The sequence below is a fragment of the Cricetulus griseus genome (genome assembly GCF_003668045.3).
Source record: "Cricetulus griseus strain 17A/GY chromosome 1 unlocalized genomic scaffold, alternate assembly CriGri-PICRH-1.0 chr1_1, whole genome shotgun sequence".
Taxonomy (NCBI): Eukaryota; Metazoa; Chordata; class Mammalia; order Rodentia; family Cricetidae; genus Cricetulus; species Cricetulus griseus.
In genome coordinates this window covers 57,792,774-57,812,577 of record NW_023276807.1, presented here as the reverse complement: position 1 = coordinate 57,812,577, position 19,804 = coordinate 57,792,774, and the positions used below count along the sequence as shown (strand labels likewise).

The following is a 19,804-nucleotide window of genomic DNA, read 5'->3' as shown; positions in this document are numbered from 1 at the left end:
TATGGACTGCTGCTGGAGCTACAAACCTAGTCTGAGCCACTCTCACCTTTCCAGCAGGTGCAGTCAGCAGCGACAGAAGTCGAGGAAGTTCATTTCTACCTATAATGCAAGTTCACAGAGTGAACAGAGTCGCTGATTTGCTGCCACATAGCAGGTGTGATTCTGTAGATGGTGGCATAGATCTGGAGATGGCAGCAGCACTACAGTTCCTCCCACAGCAGTCTCCCAGTTCCAGGTCAGGCAGCAGCAACTGCTGGTATAGCATGAGTTTGGGATATACTTCTAGAAGATGAGGCGATGACTCTGTGAGCTATCCATGTTGAATAAATTCACTATTTAAATTATCTTGAGTCGACTTTGTTGCTTATAGTAAAAATTGACCCAAGTTCCATTTTATTTTTTTATTTTTATTGTTTTTTTTTTTTTTTTTTTTTTTTTTTTCGAGACAAGGTTTCTCTGTGGCTTTGGAGGCTGTCCTGGAACTAGCTCTTGTAGACCAGGCTGGTCTCAAACTCACAGAGATCTGCCTGCCTCTGCCTCCCGAGTGCTGGGATTAAAGGCGTACGCCACCAACGCCCGGCCCAAGTTCCATTTTAACAAGTTCACATTTCCCTCACCACAATCACAAGTTTTAGAGCGATATTTTCTTGCTCAGCCTCCCCTCCCCCCATTTTTTAAAAAGAAGGTCACACTCTGAACTGGCCTGGACCTCTCTATGTAGTCCAGGCTAGCCTCAAACTTGCAGCAATCCTCCTGTCTCAGTCTCCCAAGCACTAGGCCCCTTGTTTAGAATTAAAAACCAAATGACTACGATGTTTTTTATAGATACATGTGATTTTATTATAAAACCTTTCTTTTGGCATTAGTTGGTTACAGTGATAGCAAGATACCGTGAGTGTGGCACAGCAGCTCTATTCAACAGTTGCAGTCCCTGTTTAATGCACCAAGATTTAAGTTACTGCAAATCAATAACATAGTTACTTTCAGTCACTACCAGCACAAAGCCTTGCACATACACCTTTCCAGAAGAGTAGATTCTACGGGACTGGATTAAATGTTGGTAAGACTACAAAAGCAGCAGTTCCTTTATGGGAAGTCCTTCACCCTCCCCTCCAATGACCTTGCTTTAGAAGAACTCATTTCTTAGAGCTAGTCTGAACAGCATCAGCACACAGGAGTATCGTACTTAGTTCTTGTTAAAAACAGCACCTGGGCAACAACTTTAGCGCACAGGCAAGGGATGGTCACTCTAGTTTTATACTCCTGCGTTAGAGGCCCTTAGAAAGAAAGCGGCATCCACTTCGTCCAGACGCTCTCACTGCTATACACTCGTTGGTATGTCACTTTCTCTGCTGTGTTTACTTTGAAGGGATCTTCCAATATATCTCCAATATTCCTTTCTTATAGTGTCCTTTTCTTTAGCTAGGATCTCACATAACTGAAAAGGAAAAATAAAAATGTATTCAAGTAAATGTTTAGTTCAACTTCAAGGGCATATGGGAATTTAACGTAGGTAGCACGAAAATGAGACATCTTACAACAGTTACATCAGGGACACAGTAACGAAATGAACTAGAAACAGCCTGAGAAACTATGTGAAAAGTGGCATGCATCAATAGCAGTGGCCATGGGCAGAGCCAACTCTCAGACACTGTTCCGCAGGACTCACCTCTAATGCTTTATTAAGAATGTCCTCCTTGTTGTCACATTGGTTTTCTAGCATGTCTTCATAGATATCCACAAGAAAGGCAATTAGGTAGGGGGAACTGTGACTTGGTTGTAAATCGAGCAGTTGATTTAATAGGTTAGGGTATCTGGAAAGACCACGATCCTGCAAAATCCTAAAACAAAACAAAACTCCATTCTAAGAGAGCACATGCAAACGGAAGGAGAAAGAAAGCCCCCAGACAAAAGGCAGGGAAGATTTGTTAGGAACAAATGAGGTTGAAAAAAAGAAAGAATTTTAAGTTATGTGGGTCTTATTAATGGTGATTTAAAGTGGAGTGAAATTACTTTAAAATACAATAAGCTGGACTGAGGATGTAGCTCAGTTGGCAGAGTGCTTGCCTAGCATGCACAAACTCTGAGCTCAGTCCCCATCACCACATAAACAAGGCATGGTGATGCATGCCTATAATCTCTGCATTTGGAAAGTGGGGTAGAGAATAAGAAGTTCAAGGTCACCTTCAGCTTCATGGTCTGAAAACAGTCTGCTAGAAATGTGATCACCTTAAAAAGGTTTTTTTTTTTTTTTTTCGTTTTTTCCAAGACAGGGTTTCTCTGTGGCTTTGGAGGCTGTCCTGGAACTAGCTCTTGTAGACTAGGCTGGTCTGGTACTCACAGAGATCCTCCTGCCTCTCTCTGCCTCCTGAGTGCTGGGACTAAAAGCGTGTGCCACCTGACACCCAGCCACCTTAAAAAGTTTTTAAACAATCATTTATAACTTAAACTGCTTGACACACAATTAAAAGAATTTTTTAAATTTATTTTTATTTTATTGGTGGGTGTTTTGTCTGTATGTATGTCTGTGTGAGGGTGTAGGATCCTGGAGTTAAAGACAGTTGTGAGCTGCCATGTGGGTGCTGGGAAGGGAACCCGGGTCCCCTGGAAGAGCAGTCAGTGCTCTTAACCACTGAGCCATCTCTCCAGCCCCAAGAACCTTTCTTAAAGTTAAAAAGAAAGAAAGAACAGGAGTGATGTCCCTGCTTCTTTTTGAGATGGTTCTTCAAACCTTCAGCTACTTAGGGGATCATAGGTACTTGTGTACCTCCAAGTGTGACTGGGCTCCATGTCACGCTTTCTGGGCATGTCAAGCTTTCTGGGCATGTCAAGGGCCAGGCCTAGAAACCTTTTTAAGAGTAAGACTTGTCACTGGACATTGGCAGTAGAAAGGTTGGCCACACATCTGAGTAACTTGTCAAGTTTACTCTGCCCTGCTGTGCTGAGCCCACAGGAGTATACATGAGCGTGTATTCCATTCTTTGACACAAACTCTAGAGCCTTCAGCACTTAGAAAGCAAATCACTAGGGGAGTTATAAACACTATTAAAATGCACCGTCATTTCCTGTATACTCTTCTAAAAACTGGTGATGTGTGCCTAGAGGTGAGAAGGGAAAGACAAAGGGCACAACTGTGCCTGGGGATTACCATGGCAATCCTTTGATTCTACTATTAGACATACCAACACAGGGAATCCCTTAGCATTCTTTTAGAACCAGGTTATGGAGCACATTCCATGATGTTGATGGCAGCAGCCTGGTGATTCTCTTATGAAAACAAACAAACAAACAAAAAAAACCCAGTAAAAATAGCCTCTTACCCTTTCAAGTAGTTCCATGCACTTTCATTATGTGGTACTAATTTGATCATTTCCAGAGTATACCTGAATGGAAAAAAAAAATTATTATAAAAGAACAGATCAAGAAGTAGATACAGTTTTAGCAACACTGGGATGGAATCTAACATGTGCATTCCCGTTTCCTTCCTGTCAGGCAATCATTTGGATCCTGCCAATGGATACTGGTACCACTAGAGCTCCAACTAGCTAAGAGAACTGGAGTATACAGTTGTCAACCTGTCTCAACACTGTCCCTTCCCTACAAAAAAGGAATGGGGTTGGAGAAACAGCTTGGCAATTAAAAGTAACTGCTCTTCCAAATTCCCAGAACCCACATGGCAGACAGATCACAACCATCTGTAACTTCAGTCCTAGGGATCCAAGACCGTCCTTTGTCTGCTCCAAGCACTGCGTGTATATGAAACACAGGCAGACAAAACATGTGTATACATAGAATAAAAGGGTTTGTTTTTAAAATTTTTAATTATGGGAGGGCTGGAGAGATGGCCTGGTAGTTCAGAATGCTTCCTACTCTGCCTAAAAACCTGAGTTTGGTTCCCAGCATCCATGTTGGGCAGCTCACAAACACCTGTTATCCCAGCCTCAGGGGATCTGAAGTCTTTGGTCTCTGCAGACATTGGCACACAAACACACAAATAAAAACATAAGTCCTAAAAGATTTTACTTTGGATTGGATCCTCAGTACCACTAAATAAATTTTTGAAAAAAAAATTGAAGATTTTCCTTCTGAAGTATATGTTAGCTAAAAAGAAGACTTGTCTTTTATTGGCACAGCAACCTGGGATGGCGAATCACAGGTTAACTTATACCTAAGAAAAAACATCTTAAGAGCTAAAAGAAATGGCCTGGAGCTGGGCGTGGTGGCACATTCATTTAGTTCCAGCACTGGGGAAGCAGAGGCAGGCAGATCTCTGTGAGTTTGAGGCCAGCCTGGTCTCCAGACTGAGTGCCAGGATAGGCTCCAAAGCTATACAGAGAAACCCTGTCTCGAAAAACAAAAAAACAAAAAAAGAAAAAAAAGAAAAAGAAAAAAAGAAACAGAAACAGAAACAGGTTAAGTGACAAGAGCTAGCAAGAAACAAGCATAAGATAAGGCCGAGGGGCTGGAGAGATGGTTCAGAGGTTAAGAGCACTGGCTGCTTTACCAGAGGTCCTGAGTTCAATTCCCAGCAACCACATGATGGCTCACAACCATCTGTAATGAGATCGGGTGCCCTCTTCTGGCCTGCAGGGAGGGACACATGCAGACAGAACACTGTATATGTAATAAATAAATCTTAAAAACAAAAAAACAAAAAAAATGAAAAACAAACAAGAAACAGATCCAATTAAAAAAAAAAAAAGATAAGGCTAATAAGCATTTAAAACTAGTATCAAGTCTCTGTGTCATCATTTGGGAGCTGATTGGTGGCCCAAAAGGAAAAGCCTGGTACAGAGACCCTATCTCAAAAAAGGAAAACAAAACAAAAGCTATAGAAATTACAGATAAAAATGGTCACAAGTATATACTATAGTCTAAAACAAGATTAATAGTAACTTACAACACAATGCAACTATTCCAAAATCTCAAGCAAGACTGGTCCCAAGTAATTTAGGTAAAAGTATACTTAACCTACAATAGTAGACTTTGCTTGCACAGAAATATGGCTATGATATAGTAAATAAAAAAGAAAATCAACATGGTGGTACAGGCCTATTCTAGTACACAGAGGTAGAGAAAGGAGTACTAGAAGTTCAAAACTCTTACCAGTCCATGTATTGAGTTCTAAGTCAGTGTGTGATAATGAAACTTTTTTTCATGAACTAAAAACACAAACAAGCCCCTACATACATACAAAAAACAATACCTATAGAAAAATACTGTGCATAAATGTTTGCAAATGGATTTACAAATCTTGAAAGGATATGCATAATTGTAGCTCATTCTAGAGAGAATTAAAATCTTTTTACATTTTTTTTAAGGGTTTCAATTAGCCCAGGTTGGCCTTGAACTTGTTAGACAGCAAAAGATGACCTTCAACTTCTGCCTACATCCCCTAAGTTTAGAGGCTACAGGTGTGTACCACCCACCACATTTGGTTTTGGGAAGGGCTGGAGATCAAATCCTCGGCTCTGTAATGCTAGGCAAGCACTTTACCAACTAACCTACATTCCCTTTAAACTTACCTAACTCTCAGTACAATTTTCTCCCATAAATATGCTATACTACTTTTATAATAAAAGGGGGAAAAGAGTAAACAGACTATCAGATCTACTTATCTACCTATATTCTTTAGAGTTTTAATTTTAATTAATACATTATAAATTCTTGATTACTAACATTTTAAAAACAATTTTTTGCATATTTACGGAATTTGCCTCAATTAGGAAAAACTCAGATTCTTGCTAATTTCTCTGTAACAGCAGAAGGGCAAGGAGATCTAAGTGTGTATTTTCCATATGCTTTATATTCAGCATTTTAGTTCTTTTAAAAACTAACCTAATGAATAGACAGACATTTTCTCTTCCTAAGTCCACTATTTATTTGGGTCAAGAACAGACTCTTCTTTTTCCGATGACCGACCCAGGAACTAGAGTCCTCACCCAGTGGCTGATGGAAGCAGAGACAGACATCCACAGATATACACTGAGCTGAAATCGGCAATTTAGTTGAAGAGAGGGAGGAATGAAGAGCGAAGGGATCTGTACCAGGTTGGAGAAACCCACAGGAACAGTTGGCCTGAACAAGGGAGAGCACATGGACCCCAGATGCTGTCGGGGAGGCCAGTACAAGACTGATCCAGACCCCTGAACATGGATGTCAATAAGGAGGCCTCTGCACTCCAGGGAGCCTCTGGTGGTGGATTAGTATTTTTTCCCTGGTGCAAGAGGGGACTTTGAGAGCCCATCCCACATGAAGGGATACACTCTGGCCCTGGACACATGGGAAAGGGCCCAGGACCAGCACAGGAAGATTTGGTGGACTTTGCAGAGCCCGTTAAGGGCCCTACCCTGCTTGGGGAGTGGTGGGTGGATGGGGTGGGGGGTAGGCTGGGGTGGGGGAGGAGGGATGGGGATGAGGGGAGGGAGAGGGAGAAGGGACTTACATGTGAAACAAGCTTGTTCCCTAACTAGAACTAATACATAAATTTAAAAAAAAAAAAGAAAAAAGAACAGACTCTTGAGTGTGGCACTGCTTGCCTGGAATCACTCAAGAAACTGAGGCAGGAAATTTTGAAAACAAAGCCAACTATGCACGCTGAAAGTATGAAATAGACACTGAAACAAAATCAACAAATAAGGTTATAAGGGGAGGGACTATTAATGTTTATCCACATAAAATCCTTTCCAATTTAAGATCTTCTACTTCCTACAGCTTTACGTACAGCATCTCTTAGTATCTGCTCCCATGCATGTGTAATTTTGCTGCAAAAGATTCATTTGGAAATATCTGGAGTCATCCTTGCTTACAGCTAGGAGTGTCACTCAACACCTATAGTCAGTCAATGAATAGTGCTACTTCACAATTGTCCAGCCAAAAACCTGACATGAGACTAACACAGCTTTTTGGGAACAACTATTTAAAATTCACAGAATTTAGTGAAAACAGATCTAGAACGAAACTTTCTAGCATCATGAAACTGGATTCCTTCATAATCTCTAGAAACAACAAGTCAAGAAATTAAGAGACTGCAACACAGAAATGTACTGTATTACACACAAATTCATCCTTGATGTGTTGCTTCCCGGTATCTGGGCCTGGGGAAGTCTTGACTTTGCAGTATCTAAGTGCCTGAGATGTGACAGGCATGTGCATTTTTAGCAATGAAGGCCCGAGTGAAGCACGATACTAACTGGACTTCTCTCTCCAGCACGGCACGATCACTGTAGCCAGTGGTATTGGAAATGACAAAGTGTCTTTGGTTCCAGACAGAGTTATTTCTCACATCCTCTTTGAGAAGCTGGTCTACATACTGTAGCTCATTATCCCATAGTCGAAATTCCTATAAGGTTAAAAAAAAACTGTTAGAAATGTTCTATTATTTTTAACAACAACAAAAACAAACAAAAAATAAGCAAATGTCAACAAAGCTAACAAAGCAGGACTGATGACAAGGGAGTTATATTTGAAGAGCAGTCTATGATCCTAGCATTCAGGGAGTGGAGACAGAAGGATTAGAAATTCCAGCTGATTCTCAGCTATGTAAATTCAAGGCCAACTTGGGCTATATAAGACATTGTCTCGAAAACAAAACAAAACAAAACAAAAAATTGAGTATAGATCCCACAAACTAAACAATCAGAAGTCATCAAAGAAAATTTACATGGGAAAACAAACAAAAACCAACAATAACCACACTCACTAGCAAAAGACTAAATAACTGCTGGCAGTGGTGGTGCAAGCCTTTAATCCCAGCACCTCGGGAGGCAGAGGCAGGCGGATCTCTGTGAGTTCAAGACCAGCCTGGTCTACAAGAGCTAGTTCCATGGCAGGCTCCAAAGCCACAGAGAAACCCTGACTCGAAAAACCAAAAAAGACTAAATAACTTTACGAGCACACAAATTAATGTAATGAATACATAATAGTAAATAAACAACAGCATTACAAAATGTGTATGTAGGCAGAAGTGGGGAGCAAATGCCCATTATCCCAGCATTCAAGAGGCTGAGGCAGGAAGATCAGAAGTTCAGGGCTACCTTGGGCTACAGATTGAAACAAAACAAACAATATGGGGGTGGGGGAGGAGGGATGGGGGTGAGGGGAGGGAGAGGAAGAAGGGACTTACATGTGAAACAAGCTTGTTCCTTAACTTGAACTAATAAAAAAAAATTAAAAAAAAAACCAAACAATATACGGAAGTTTAAAAGCAAATGCATAATAAAATTACCTTAAAATACACACAATTGAGCTGGGCGTTGGTGGCGCATGCCTTTAATCCCAGCACTTGGGAGGCAATGACAAGCGGATCTCTGTGAGTTTGAGTGCCAGGATGGGCTCCAAAGCTATACAGAGAAACCCTGCATAGAGGAACCCCCCCCCAAAAAAAAAGCCCACACAATTGTATTGTATTGAAGTTTTACTTTATGGTTTGGGCATTTCATAAAAGCTAATTTTTTTTTAAAGATTTTATTTATTTATTATGTATACAACATTCTGCTTCCATATATCTCTGCACACCAGAAGAGGGCACCAGATCTCATTATAGATGGTTGTGAGCCACCATGTGGTTGCTGGGAATTGAACTCAAGACCTCTGGAAGAGCAGTCAGTGCTCTTAACCTCTGAGCCATCTCTCCAGCCCAAAGCTAATATATTTTTATCTCTTACTTGACACTAGCAAGAGTAAGAATTTCAGTAAGCTAGTTTTCCGATTTTAAAAGTCACATTGAAAATAAGAAACTAAGAGAACATTTTGGTGAAAAATTCTGTGCTTATGAATGAAGGTAAGTGCTATTTGTATGGGCCAGAACAGCAGGCACTCCCAAATATTGCCAACTATGCTCAAGCACCACTGCTTGAGCTTGGCTTACATAATTTATTTTTAATTTTTCTTTCATTTTTAATCTTATGTGCACGAATGCTTTGCCTGCATGCATGTCTGTGTACCATGTGCATGGAGGCCACTAGAGGGCATCAGATCCCCTGGGACTAGAGTTACAGACAGTTGTAAGCTGCTATGTGGGGGCTGGGAACCAAATTTAGTCTTTCTGCAGCTTAGTCTCACATGATTTTAAGGATGTGATTGTCTCACTTTCAAACTGAAGACACGATCTTCTTTCTTTTTTTCTTGAGACAGGGTCTTATGTAGCCCAGGCTGGGCCTGAGTTCTTAATCTCCTGCTCCTGTTTCCCATGTGCTGTGTCAGGCATGTGCCACCACACCTGAGAGGACACAGTATCTCTTTCCATTTTATTTTGCATGAAAAATGTAAGATTTTCTTCAGTTTTCAGAATTCATTTGTCTCTTATTATAGTTGAAAATAATCTTGCCTTCTAAAAATTGGGTTGGAAACATGAAACCATACATATTGAATGTAGAAATAGGAGAAACATAAAACTATACATATGGGATGCAAAAATAGAAGAAACCTTAGTTACAGGAATTTAAAAGCTACAATATAACCGGTGTCTCTTGGGCTCCTGTCATTTGGAACCTCTGACAAATCAGTAAAAATCATACTACATGAGATAGCCTGGTCAACATGAGACTCTTTATCTAAAAATGACTTTTAAAAAAAATGCAAATACTGAAAGTTGTATCCCCTCCAATTGAATATGAAGAAATTTAAATAAATTTTTTAAAAACTGTGATGGCATGGGGACATATGCCTTTAATTCCATCACTTAGGAGACAGAGGCAGGTGGACTGCTAAGTTTGAGGCTAGCCTGGTCTAGTGAGTTCCAGGATAGCCAGAGCTACATAATGAGACCTGTCTCAAAAAAGATACAATGTAAATTTAATCTCAAATCTCTTTAAAATTTACTATTACTCTTCTTTAATATGAAACTATCCACCATATCCATAAGGATTATAAAAGGTAACTGACATGAAGGATGTCATGTTTCAGGCATCTTAACAGGTGTCTAATTATATGTGCATAATACCCACATGGGCTCTGTTCAGACGCATACTTAGACTCTAAGAAAGGTAATACCTGAATGACCCACTGTCGATGCTGCCAGGCATGATAATTCTTTGCATCCTGATTAAGAATATCAGCAATGAACTCAAGCTCTTGAGAGGGATCTTTAAGCCATTCCACTAATACTCTCCTATGGTGCCTGTTCAAAGAAAAAAGGGGAGAGAAAGCTTGGGTTAACTCAGAACTGACACATCGGCTACAGGTGCTGTACTACGTGATACAAGAGGACATTAAACACATACAGATTCTCAAAACTGCTGGAAGAGTTTAACAGTGACAGAGAAGTCCAGCACACTGGGAGTTGAGAGGTTCAGACAGTGACACATGTATATAAGCAGGTTATCTAGGGCACAAGGATGACTTCTCTCAAGTCAGACTTGCAAGTACACCAATCTTTTCACAGACTAGGACTTTTGTTCAGGAATTCTGAAGCACTGCATATAAATGAGAGATGCAATACCAGTCCACCCGGTCTAATGATTCTCTACTTAAAACTAGTCAGTTATCACTATGTTCAAAATGTCACATATAAGTGACTTTTCATTCTACTAGTATGTAGCAGAACTTACTTCTGACCTAGAAAATATATAACTAGGATAAGTTACACTTTGTCACTAGACCAATTTCTGTGTTAGAAAAAGACTTACGTTTTATATTGGGTTCCATTTTCAGTTTTCCTTACTCTAAAAAGTTTAACACACCTAAGATTCTAAAATGCACCATGAGGCTCAATGTTAGCTCAATGCTAGAGCATTTACCTAGTATGCGTGACACTCTGGGTTCCATCCCCACATGATTAGGAAAAAAACAGAATCACTGTGGTAACACACACCTGTGAATAGTCTAGAAAGGTCTCTGATTTACACACTATGTATATATGCATGTGCGTGAAATGTACTGAAAACTGATCTTTAAAAAAATCCACATGGCTCTTTTTTTTCACTACCCCTACCCGTCACTCACCACCACAGCACACAGTAAGAGTGGCAGTGGTGTCTGCTACTCAGGTACAGTCTCTATGATGAGTATTATCCAAACGCCAGTCCTTTCTCTTTGTTGTCAGTGCCCCTGCTCCCTGGTGAAAGAAGTTAGGTCACTGGGAAAGTGCCCTTGCAGGGGATGTCTGGACATGAGTTCCCTTTTCCCTTTCTGCCTCTGTTCTCTGCTCTCCCCACCATAAAAATTCCTACATTACAAACCATGATGTCTCATGGGATGAACTGCTACAAAAGCATCCTATGAAAATCCCTACCATCCTGTTTATCACAATCCTCCTAAAATTAACTGGTTTTGTTATTCACTCTCACCTTTAGACTATTTCTAGTTTCTCTGTATCCTCAAGACTAATAATAAGCATTTTTAGTTAAAAGAATACAGTATCAAATATAAAAAGTCATTTTATACTGACTAGACAACAATTTTCAGATTTCTCCCACTCTAGCAGTGCTGGCTGCTCCTGAGGTTAACTTACAATGCTGCCAGGACAAACTCCAAAGCTATACAGAAAACCCTGCCTCGAAAAAAACAAAACAAAACAAAAACCTTAAAACACTTTACAATACTACAAGGCAGGTAACAGTTTGAACGTAAAGTACTAAGATGATGAAGAAATCTCAGCTCCCAGTATCAAATCTATTCAGAGTGACATATATCCTTCCCTGTTTTCCTCTTACCAAACTTGATAGTTTTTGGGCTGTTCCTCAATTATTGCAGTGATGTAGTTCATTTCCTCTTGCAGATCCTTTTGAAGTGACCTTAAGAGAACCCTCCGAAAATGCCTACAGCAAAACACAGCATTCAGACTGTTATTCCACACAAGCTGCCTAGCAAAAGTATCAAATAAAGTTACAAGACAATAATACAATACACAGACAACAGTTTGGTACTTATTTTACACAGCCAATAATTTAGCAATCTAAGAGCTTACAATTGTCCAAATTCATACATCTAGAACTGAAAGAATCAAGCATTTCACGTGTAAACAGAGAAGCACACAACAAATACAAAATAAAGAAAAAGGAGATATGAGCTTTAAGGGATGAGAAGACAAGTAACTAAAATGTTATTTTCAGGTAATACTCTGGTTCTGGCATTCTACAATTCTATAATTCTAAGGAATAGTTTGCACTATACTAATTATATTACAAACATTATCAAGATATTGCAGTTATAGAACCACCACCAAAACACTACTTAGAAATAAAGTAAGTTTTCTACTGGGCATGCTGGCACATGCCTTTAATGCTAGCACCTGGAAAGCACAGGCAGGTAGAGTTCCAAGTTTCCGCCAGCCTGGTCCATAGAGTTCCAGGACAGCCAGGCTACATAGAGAAACCCTGTTTTCAAAACCCCCAAACCAAAACCAAACAAAAAAGTGCTCTGAACCACGGAGCCATCTTTCCAGCCCCATGCCAAACATTTTTATCCACAAGATCTTTTCTAAGTTTTCTTCTTCTCAAGGATGTACTCTATGAAATAAGAAACTAAATCAAGAAAAACAGTTGGGTGTGGTGGTTTAAACATTTAATCCTAACATGTGTGCAGAGACAGGCAGATTACTGTGTTTATGACCTGCTTGGTCTACATTATGACACCTTGAGATTTTTTTTTTTTTGTCTTTTCTTACTAAAAAACAAAAAATAGTAAAAGACATAAGATTTATACAGTCTGAATAGATACTGGAGTATGACATATTCAATAGTGAAGAAATATTTACATGTCATAGAGTCTAAGAGAGGAATTACTTATTGGCACATAGGAAACTAAACCAAACAAAAACAGAAATCTCAGTTGGATATGCACCTCAATAGGTAGAATGTTTGCCTAGCATATATGGAACTGGGCATGGGGGCAAACAGCTGGAATTTCAGCACCCAAGAGATGGATACAGTAGCATCACAAGTCATCCTCAGCGACCTACTGAGTTCAAGGCCAACCTGGTCTATATTATGGATCTTATCTTGAAAAACAAAAACAGGGCTGGTGTAACCAAGACTGAAGACCTGAGTTCAATCCCCAAGACACACACAGTGGGAAGAACTGACTCTCAAAGGGTACTGTGATGTGTATGTGCATTGGGCACACACAAACACAAATAAATATGCTAAAAACACTAAAACAAAACACTACTTCAGCAATCCACTAAAGGACTATACTACAAAACATGGATAGCACGAAGCATAACTCATCTGTTCTATAAAAAAAGCGCAGTGAACTCTGCAGCTTTCACAGAAAGAATTATGTCGACAATGCAAAAAAAATAACAAAAAACAAAAAACAAAACAAACAGTAACACAGTGTTATCTGGTACAGAGAAGTTAATTGAAGAAAATGGAACTCTGGTGGCACAAAAGAACGGGGCAGACACTGTTATTTTTCATTCAACAGACTTTAAAACAAATATGTGAATTGTTTTGATGAAAATTAAAATTCAGTTAAAAAAGGCGTCACTTGGACTCAAACATGAGCCCTGCTAGCAGTAACTATTAATGGATTCTATTACTTACCACACTGTATAGTTGGCTGCGTTTAACTCAATAGCATCCCGGGTGAGCTTAAAGGCTCGTTCGCTTCTCTCATCACGCTGCAGAACAGCTCGGAAGTAATCATAAACATCTCTAACTGGAGGCAGAACACACAATACATCAGGGTCACTCTGTTTAACACTAGCACCACAGCTCAAAACCCCATTACACTCACATGTATGTATTAGCTGTAGGAAGTAAATGCAGTCAAATGGTTGGTTGGGCCGTTTTATTATTATATTATTAATTTTTTGAGATAGTGTCTCATATATTCCAGGCTGGATTCAGCCTGGGGCTGGCTTTGAACTCTGATCTTCCTGCTTCCCAAGAGCTGAGGTTATGGCAATGTACCATGTCAGCAGAGGCAAATGACTGTGAGTGCCACTCAGACAATACTCGATGTCACAGACCCATGAGTTATATAAGTCTAATCATGCTCACCACATGAATTATAGGTTAATGCCAAACTAAATCTCCCAAAGTACCTTATGTAAAATTCATGTTATAACAGATCTAAATTTTCTTAATGGTTATATAGTTCCTAAATTTTATTTTTAATCTACTTCTGAGATATACAGGTGGTTTCCTTGATCTTGCTGTTTCAAAAATGGCTGCATATTTTAACAACTGATATTCCTGGTGCTGACTATGAGCCAAACACTGTACTAGCGTGTATGCAAGAAATTCACTCACTCTCTAAAACAGTTGCTTTCCCTGTCCTCATTTACATTTTCCATGGGTGCTGACTACAAAGAGGTTAAGTAATGTGTCTTGGATAGAAATCCAGTAAGAACATGCCAGAATTTAAGCCAGGTGGTCAGACTCTTAACCCTCAGCACACAGCATTCTTTTTTTTGGTTTTTTGAGACAAGGTTTCTCTGTATTGTTTTGGAGTCTGTCCTGGAACTCGCTCTGTAGACCAGGCTGGCCTTGAACTCACAGAGATCCACCTGCCTCTGCTGCCTGAGTGCTGGGATTTAATGTGTGTGCCACCAGGCGTTGGTGTGTGCCACCAGCTTTTTAAGAACAGAATTATTTTTATTTTCATTTAGTGCAATTGTGTGTACTCAAGTATCCATGGAGGCCAGAAGAGGGTGCCAGAGCCCCTAGAGCTGGAGTTACAGGTGGTTATGAGCTGCCTCATGTGGCTGCTGAAAAATGAACTCAAGTCCTGCCTTTGCTCTTGTCTACACACCATCTCTTTGGCACCTCCCTTATACCATATCACAGCGTGTATTAGACATGGCTCAGCAGTTAAGGGCACTCCCAGCATCCACACGACAGCTCACAACCCTCTGTAACTCTAGTTCCAGAGGTTTCTATGCCATCTTCTGGCCTCCTTGGACAATGCACGCCTGTGGTACACAGACACACATGCAATAAAAACAGTCATCTATATAAAAGTAAGTCTTAAAAAAAAAATCTTTAGCATTCAGTTATAAGACCCGAGCTGTATCATGCTGCTTTCCAAAAATGCTAGCTAGCCATTTGAAAACTATGTGCCACTGCCAGGTGGTAGTGGAGCTAGCCTTTAATCCCAGCACTCAGAAGGCAGAGACAGGTGTATCTCTGTGAGTTTGAGACCAGCCCTCGTCTACAGAGTGTGTTCCAAGGCAGGCTCCAAAGCTACGGAGAAGCCCTGTCTCAAAAACTAAAAAAACAACAAATAAACAAAAAAAACTTGTGTCATTATTATGGATGGAGCTTAAGACAGTTTCAACTTTAGACATCACTTTATTTATAAGTCTACATAAAGTTCTTATTTTCAACTGAGAAAATACCTCTACCCAGCACGTAGGAGGCAGAGGCAGGTGGATCTCTGTGAATTCAAGGCCATAGTGAGTTCTAGGTCAGCCAGAGCTAAAGTGAGACTGTCTCCCTCCTGCCCCCAAGAAACGTTACAAATCTGAAAAAGTTGTGGTTTACATTTTTTTTATCATTAGTGAGGTAAAGATTTCCATGTAAATATTTCTACTTCTTTTAAAAATAAAATATATGAAGATATTTCAGAAAACATTCTCATATAGTTATATTCTGAAATTTTCCTTAAGAGTATTTTATATCTAACCTCATTAATGCCTTCATCACAATAAACTAAATATTATTTTCTTATCCTGTTTACAGATGGTTGACAATGTCTCAGAGGTAATCTGCTTATTTTGCTGGGGATCAAATCCAGCACATACCAGGTGAGTGCTCTACCAGAGCTACATTTTTACCCAAAGATTACTCTCTTAGATTTGCATACAGCTTATTTTTATTTCAGACCATTAATTCGTCTTTAATTCATTTTCATGTTCATTAAGATATGAGATAGTGATATAATTATGCTTTTGTCTAAATACATAACCAACAGAATCAAGCCATTGATAAAAGCATGAAACATGGTTTTTAATCATACAGTAAGGCCTACCTCATATATACTGTGACTTGCCTTCAGTGCTCATCCTTTCTTTCTTTCCTTCTTTTTTTTAGACTTATTTATTTATTATGTATACAGTATTCTGTCTGCATGTATCCCTGCAGGCCAGAAGAGGACACTAGATCTCATTACAGATGGTTGTGAGCTACCATGTAGTTGCTGGGAATTGAACTCAGGACCTCTGGAAGAGCAGCTACTGAGCCATCTCTCCAGGCCCTTATCCCTTATTTCTATACCAGTATGACACATTAATTGTTTGGTACTACATTTTCATACTTGATGTAAGGCAACCCCCATACCATTGTTTTTCCTTTTCAAAATTTCTTACCATAATTTAGTGATCTAAATGAATAAATGCTTTTGCAAAAAGGAATGATCTTAGAAAACAATAGTATAAATTGAGAGAAAAAAATATATATACATATGTGAACATAAAAACATGCAAAATTCCAAAAACAGCATTTCATTTCATCTATGTACTCTTTCCTAGAAGAACAATCAGCATTTGTATGACCTCCCATTTACAAAACAGTTCAGATTCATGGTAAGAAAGGGCTACTTTGTCAAAGAAAATATCAGTACATACATTTCAACTGAGGCTAACACTACAGAGCTCAAATACATTTTAAAATGCTGGTACTTGAGCAACTAAAGCTTATCCTAAATAAAACAGTAACTCGTTTGTTATACTCTAAATGCAAATTAAGAGCACAACCATAAATAGCTGTTATGTATTATAATGTAACATTCATTACTTAGGATATCTCCATTCCTTGAACAAAATATTAAGACAAATAACAAAGAAAATAACATTGACTCACCAAAAGTAACTCAGATTCTCATTTAAGAAAAATCTCCAACTTTTCTTGCTGCATGGTTGTAAGTTTCAACTTTGTTAGAAGTTTAACTTACAGAGTTTCCTAGTAAACATGAACTTACACTTTTCACTGTAGATGATCTGCACCACTGGATTAGGGCCATCATTCTGTGGTACCGGGTCTATATCAGCCCATTCTGCCCTGTCCCTGAAAACAGACATGTTCCCCATAATTACACTCAAACATGTTAAAAGAAAAACAATTCTAATATTGTTGTTTTAAATGGCAACAATCCCTCATTCACACTAGTAACTTACTGAGATCTTCATGTAATTATTGTGTTCTTCCAGGCCAACCTCTGCCATTTTGTTTTACATATCAAACTTTTAAAAGTAAAATGGGCTGGGCAGTGGTGGTGCACACATTTAATCCCAGCAACTGGGAGACACAGGCAGGCGGATCTCTGTGAGTTTGAGGCCAGCCTGGTCTACAGGAGCTAGTTCCAGGACAGTCTCCAAAGCCACAGGGAAACCCTGTGTGTGTGTGTGTGTGTGTGTGTGTGTGTGTGTGTGTGTGTGCAGGAAAAAAAAAAAGCGCTGGTTGTGTGTGTGTGTGTGTGTGTGTGTGTGTGTGTGTGTGTGTGTGTGGGCAGGAAAAAAAAAAAAAGCGCTGGTTGCTTTTGCAGAGGGTGCCAGAGTTCAGCTCGAAGCACCCACATTAAGACTTGAAATTATAATTCTAGTTCCAGGAAATCTGATGCCCTTTTTTGACCTCCAAGGGCTCTTGAAGGCACATGAGCACAGACCCAGGCACACAGACATACACATAAAATAAAATACATATTTTTTAAAAAGTTAATAAATCAACAATTTCAAATGTATGGTGTGGTAAAATGTGGTAAAGTATCCCAGTTTTAACTTAAAAACCAGTCTCACTCATTCATTTAGTAAGATTCTGGAGTTAATATTTTTAAAAACCTGAATTTTGCACACACACACACACACACACACACACACACACACACACACACACACCATTTATTGTATACCAGAGGGGTGACTCCAGTGATCGTTGTGAGGGCCTGAGATGTGAGAAGACGCCTGCCTAACACGCACGAAGTGTGTGAAGGCTCTGGAATCTGACAACTGCCTAAGTTGCAATAATAGCTTTACAACTTCCTGTGTGGCATTAGAAACTTATTTAATCTTCCCGGATGTCCATTTCTTCGTAAATAAAATGAAGGTACTATCACTGGTCAACTTTAGAAGGCTATTTTGAGGATGAATAACAGATAACGAGTACTTAAAACACGTATAGATACTGTTTTAGACAATCCAAGGAATAGTCTCAAAGCAACAGTATGATGGTAACAACCAACACTTTGCAGGTTTCCATGAACTGCCCGGTGTGACCATCCTTTACTTATAATCTTTTTCTCTTCTTTATACTAAATAGCTACTGACAGCAGAGATTTGTGGCATACAGTTAACCTTGAAGTTGTGTTCCTTATGTAAGAATACAGGAGAAAGAATGATTTCCTATATGAAACCTATAACCTGCCGAGGGCATGGAAAACACCATTTAGTCCTTCGGAAACCAGACCTAGTTGCCTAAAGTCACAAACCACAGAAAAGTTCTGAGAGTTATGGAACCCCACAACTAAACTGCAGAAACCTCTGCATAATGCCTTGAACTCATTCATAAAAGCATGGCAGATGAGTCATCTGGAGGGGTCTGGGGAGTAAGGACTTTTTGACAAGGAGCTAGGGAACACAGACAGGAAAGAACAGGCGATGAGCACAGGCTGTGGCAAAGATGAGGAAAAGGCAAGAAAGTTCTCTCTTCTCTCAGCAGAAGCCATGGGAAGCCCTTGACAGCGTCTCTAAAGAGCCCATCGAGCCCTTTAACTCAAATCATCCCGCAGCAAGCTATCAAGAGCGCACGCTTCTGAAGATGGGCGGCTGTCGTCTCAGGACAGCACTGCGGGAGCACGGCAGTGTCACCCACCGCACCCTAGCTTCAGAAGAGAGCCGCCGCAGCCTGCCGGCACCCGGGGCTGAGCGGGACCGGAGGGCGCCCCCGTCCGTCCGCCCGGCTGCGGCGTCGAGCGCACCTCAGCCCGGGCCTCCAGCGCCGCGGCCCGCCGGAGGGCGTTACCTGTACAAGACATAGGTGGGAGAGTCCAGGCTCAGAAACCCGTCGTCCATAGGGGACGCCGCCGCTTCCCCGACCTCGGCCGCCATCTCTTCTTCCTGCGGCTGCTGCACTGGCGGCGGGGGAGGCGGGGGCGGCGGCTGCTCTGCCTGTCCGGCCTCGCCGCCTGGCGCAGATTCCCCGACCCCCTCAGTGGCCGCCATCTCGCCTCCGTCCGCAGCCGAGGTGGTGGTGGAGGCCCCGCCCCCTCCGCGGCCCGCCCCGCCCCGCCCCCGGCGTGGCCTACTTCCGTTTCCTCGGGGCCTACCATAGAGGCGTGGGGTAGAGGGCCCGGCCGGGAGGCCTGGCCTGGCCAGTCTATCTACTGTACTCGCTGCCCGGGCTCCAGGGTTCTTTCCCGACCCTGTGGGTCTTTAGAGTGGCATTCGTGTGCCTCTTAAGAGTTAGCTGCTATTTCCTTCTTCGGGTAACTTTTCTTTATTGATTAGCTTTTGTTTCTTTTTCAACACTCGGGATGGAACCCAAGACTTGCACATGCTAGGCATGTGCTCTACCACCGAGTTACATTTCCAGCGCCAGCTGCCCCCTTCCTTTGGACTATCTGAGGAGTGTTAGGAACTTTGTAAGGCCCACAACCGGCATCTCCCCTCCCTTTAGGGTTCCACTTTAACCTTGAAAGGCCTTTAAATTCTTTCACACATTACACTTATTTTTTTTTCTATGCTAGAAGTTTATATAAAGCACAATTTTACTAACCCAGCAGTGTTGTCTTTAGAAATTAAGTTTGGGTTCTGTGCAAGTAATACTCATGTACGTTAGTATGTTATAGGGAAGGGAAGCACCTTTGTAAATGTCAGAGAATAGCCACATTCAGTTAACAAATAAGTACTACCAACTAGACATCA

The 19,804-nt window shown here is 40.6% G+C and overlaps 1 protein-coding gene across 1 annotated transcript; it reads right to left on the bottom strand.

Annotated features, from left to right (window-relative positions):
- Positions 1 to 813: 813 nt before the first annotated feature.
- Positions 814 to 19,136, bottom strand: Fnta (farnesyltransferase, CAAX box, alpha). Its single transcript, XM_027395372.2, has 9 exons — positions 18,903 to 19,136; positions 16,867 to 16,952; positions 13,488 to 13,602; positions 11,655 to 11,759; positions 9,994 to 10,120; positions 7,194 to 7,342; positions 3,321 to 3,383; positions 1,670 to 1,841; positions 814 to 1,438 (listed from the first exon to the last, which is right to left on the bottom strand). Exons 1-9 carry the CDS (start codon positions 19,100 to 19,102, stop codon positions 1,322 to 1,324), a joined length of 1,134 nt encoding a protein of 377 aa, XP_027251173.1. The 5' UTR covers positions 19,103 to 19,136; the 3' UTR covers positions 814 to 1,321.
- Between the last annotated feature and the right edge of the window lie 668 nt (positions 19,137 to 19,804).

Excerpts from the sequence above, each read along its gene's own strand:
- Fnta (XM_027395372.2), bottom strand. The coding sequence starts at position 19,102 with ATGGCGGCCACTGAGGGGGTCGGGGAATCTGCGCCAGGCGGCGAGGCC. Across the intron at positions 16,953-18,902 it reads CCCACCTATGTCTTGTACAG|GGACAGGGCAGAATGGGCTG; the intron begins GTAACGCCCTCC and ends GTCTGTTTTCAG. Across the intron at positions 1,439-1,669 it reads TTCTTAATAAAGCATTAGAG|TTATGTGAGATCCTAGCTAA; the intron begins GTGAGTCCTGCG and ends TTTCCTTTTCAG.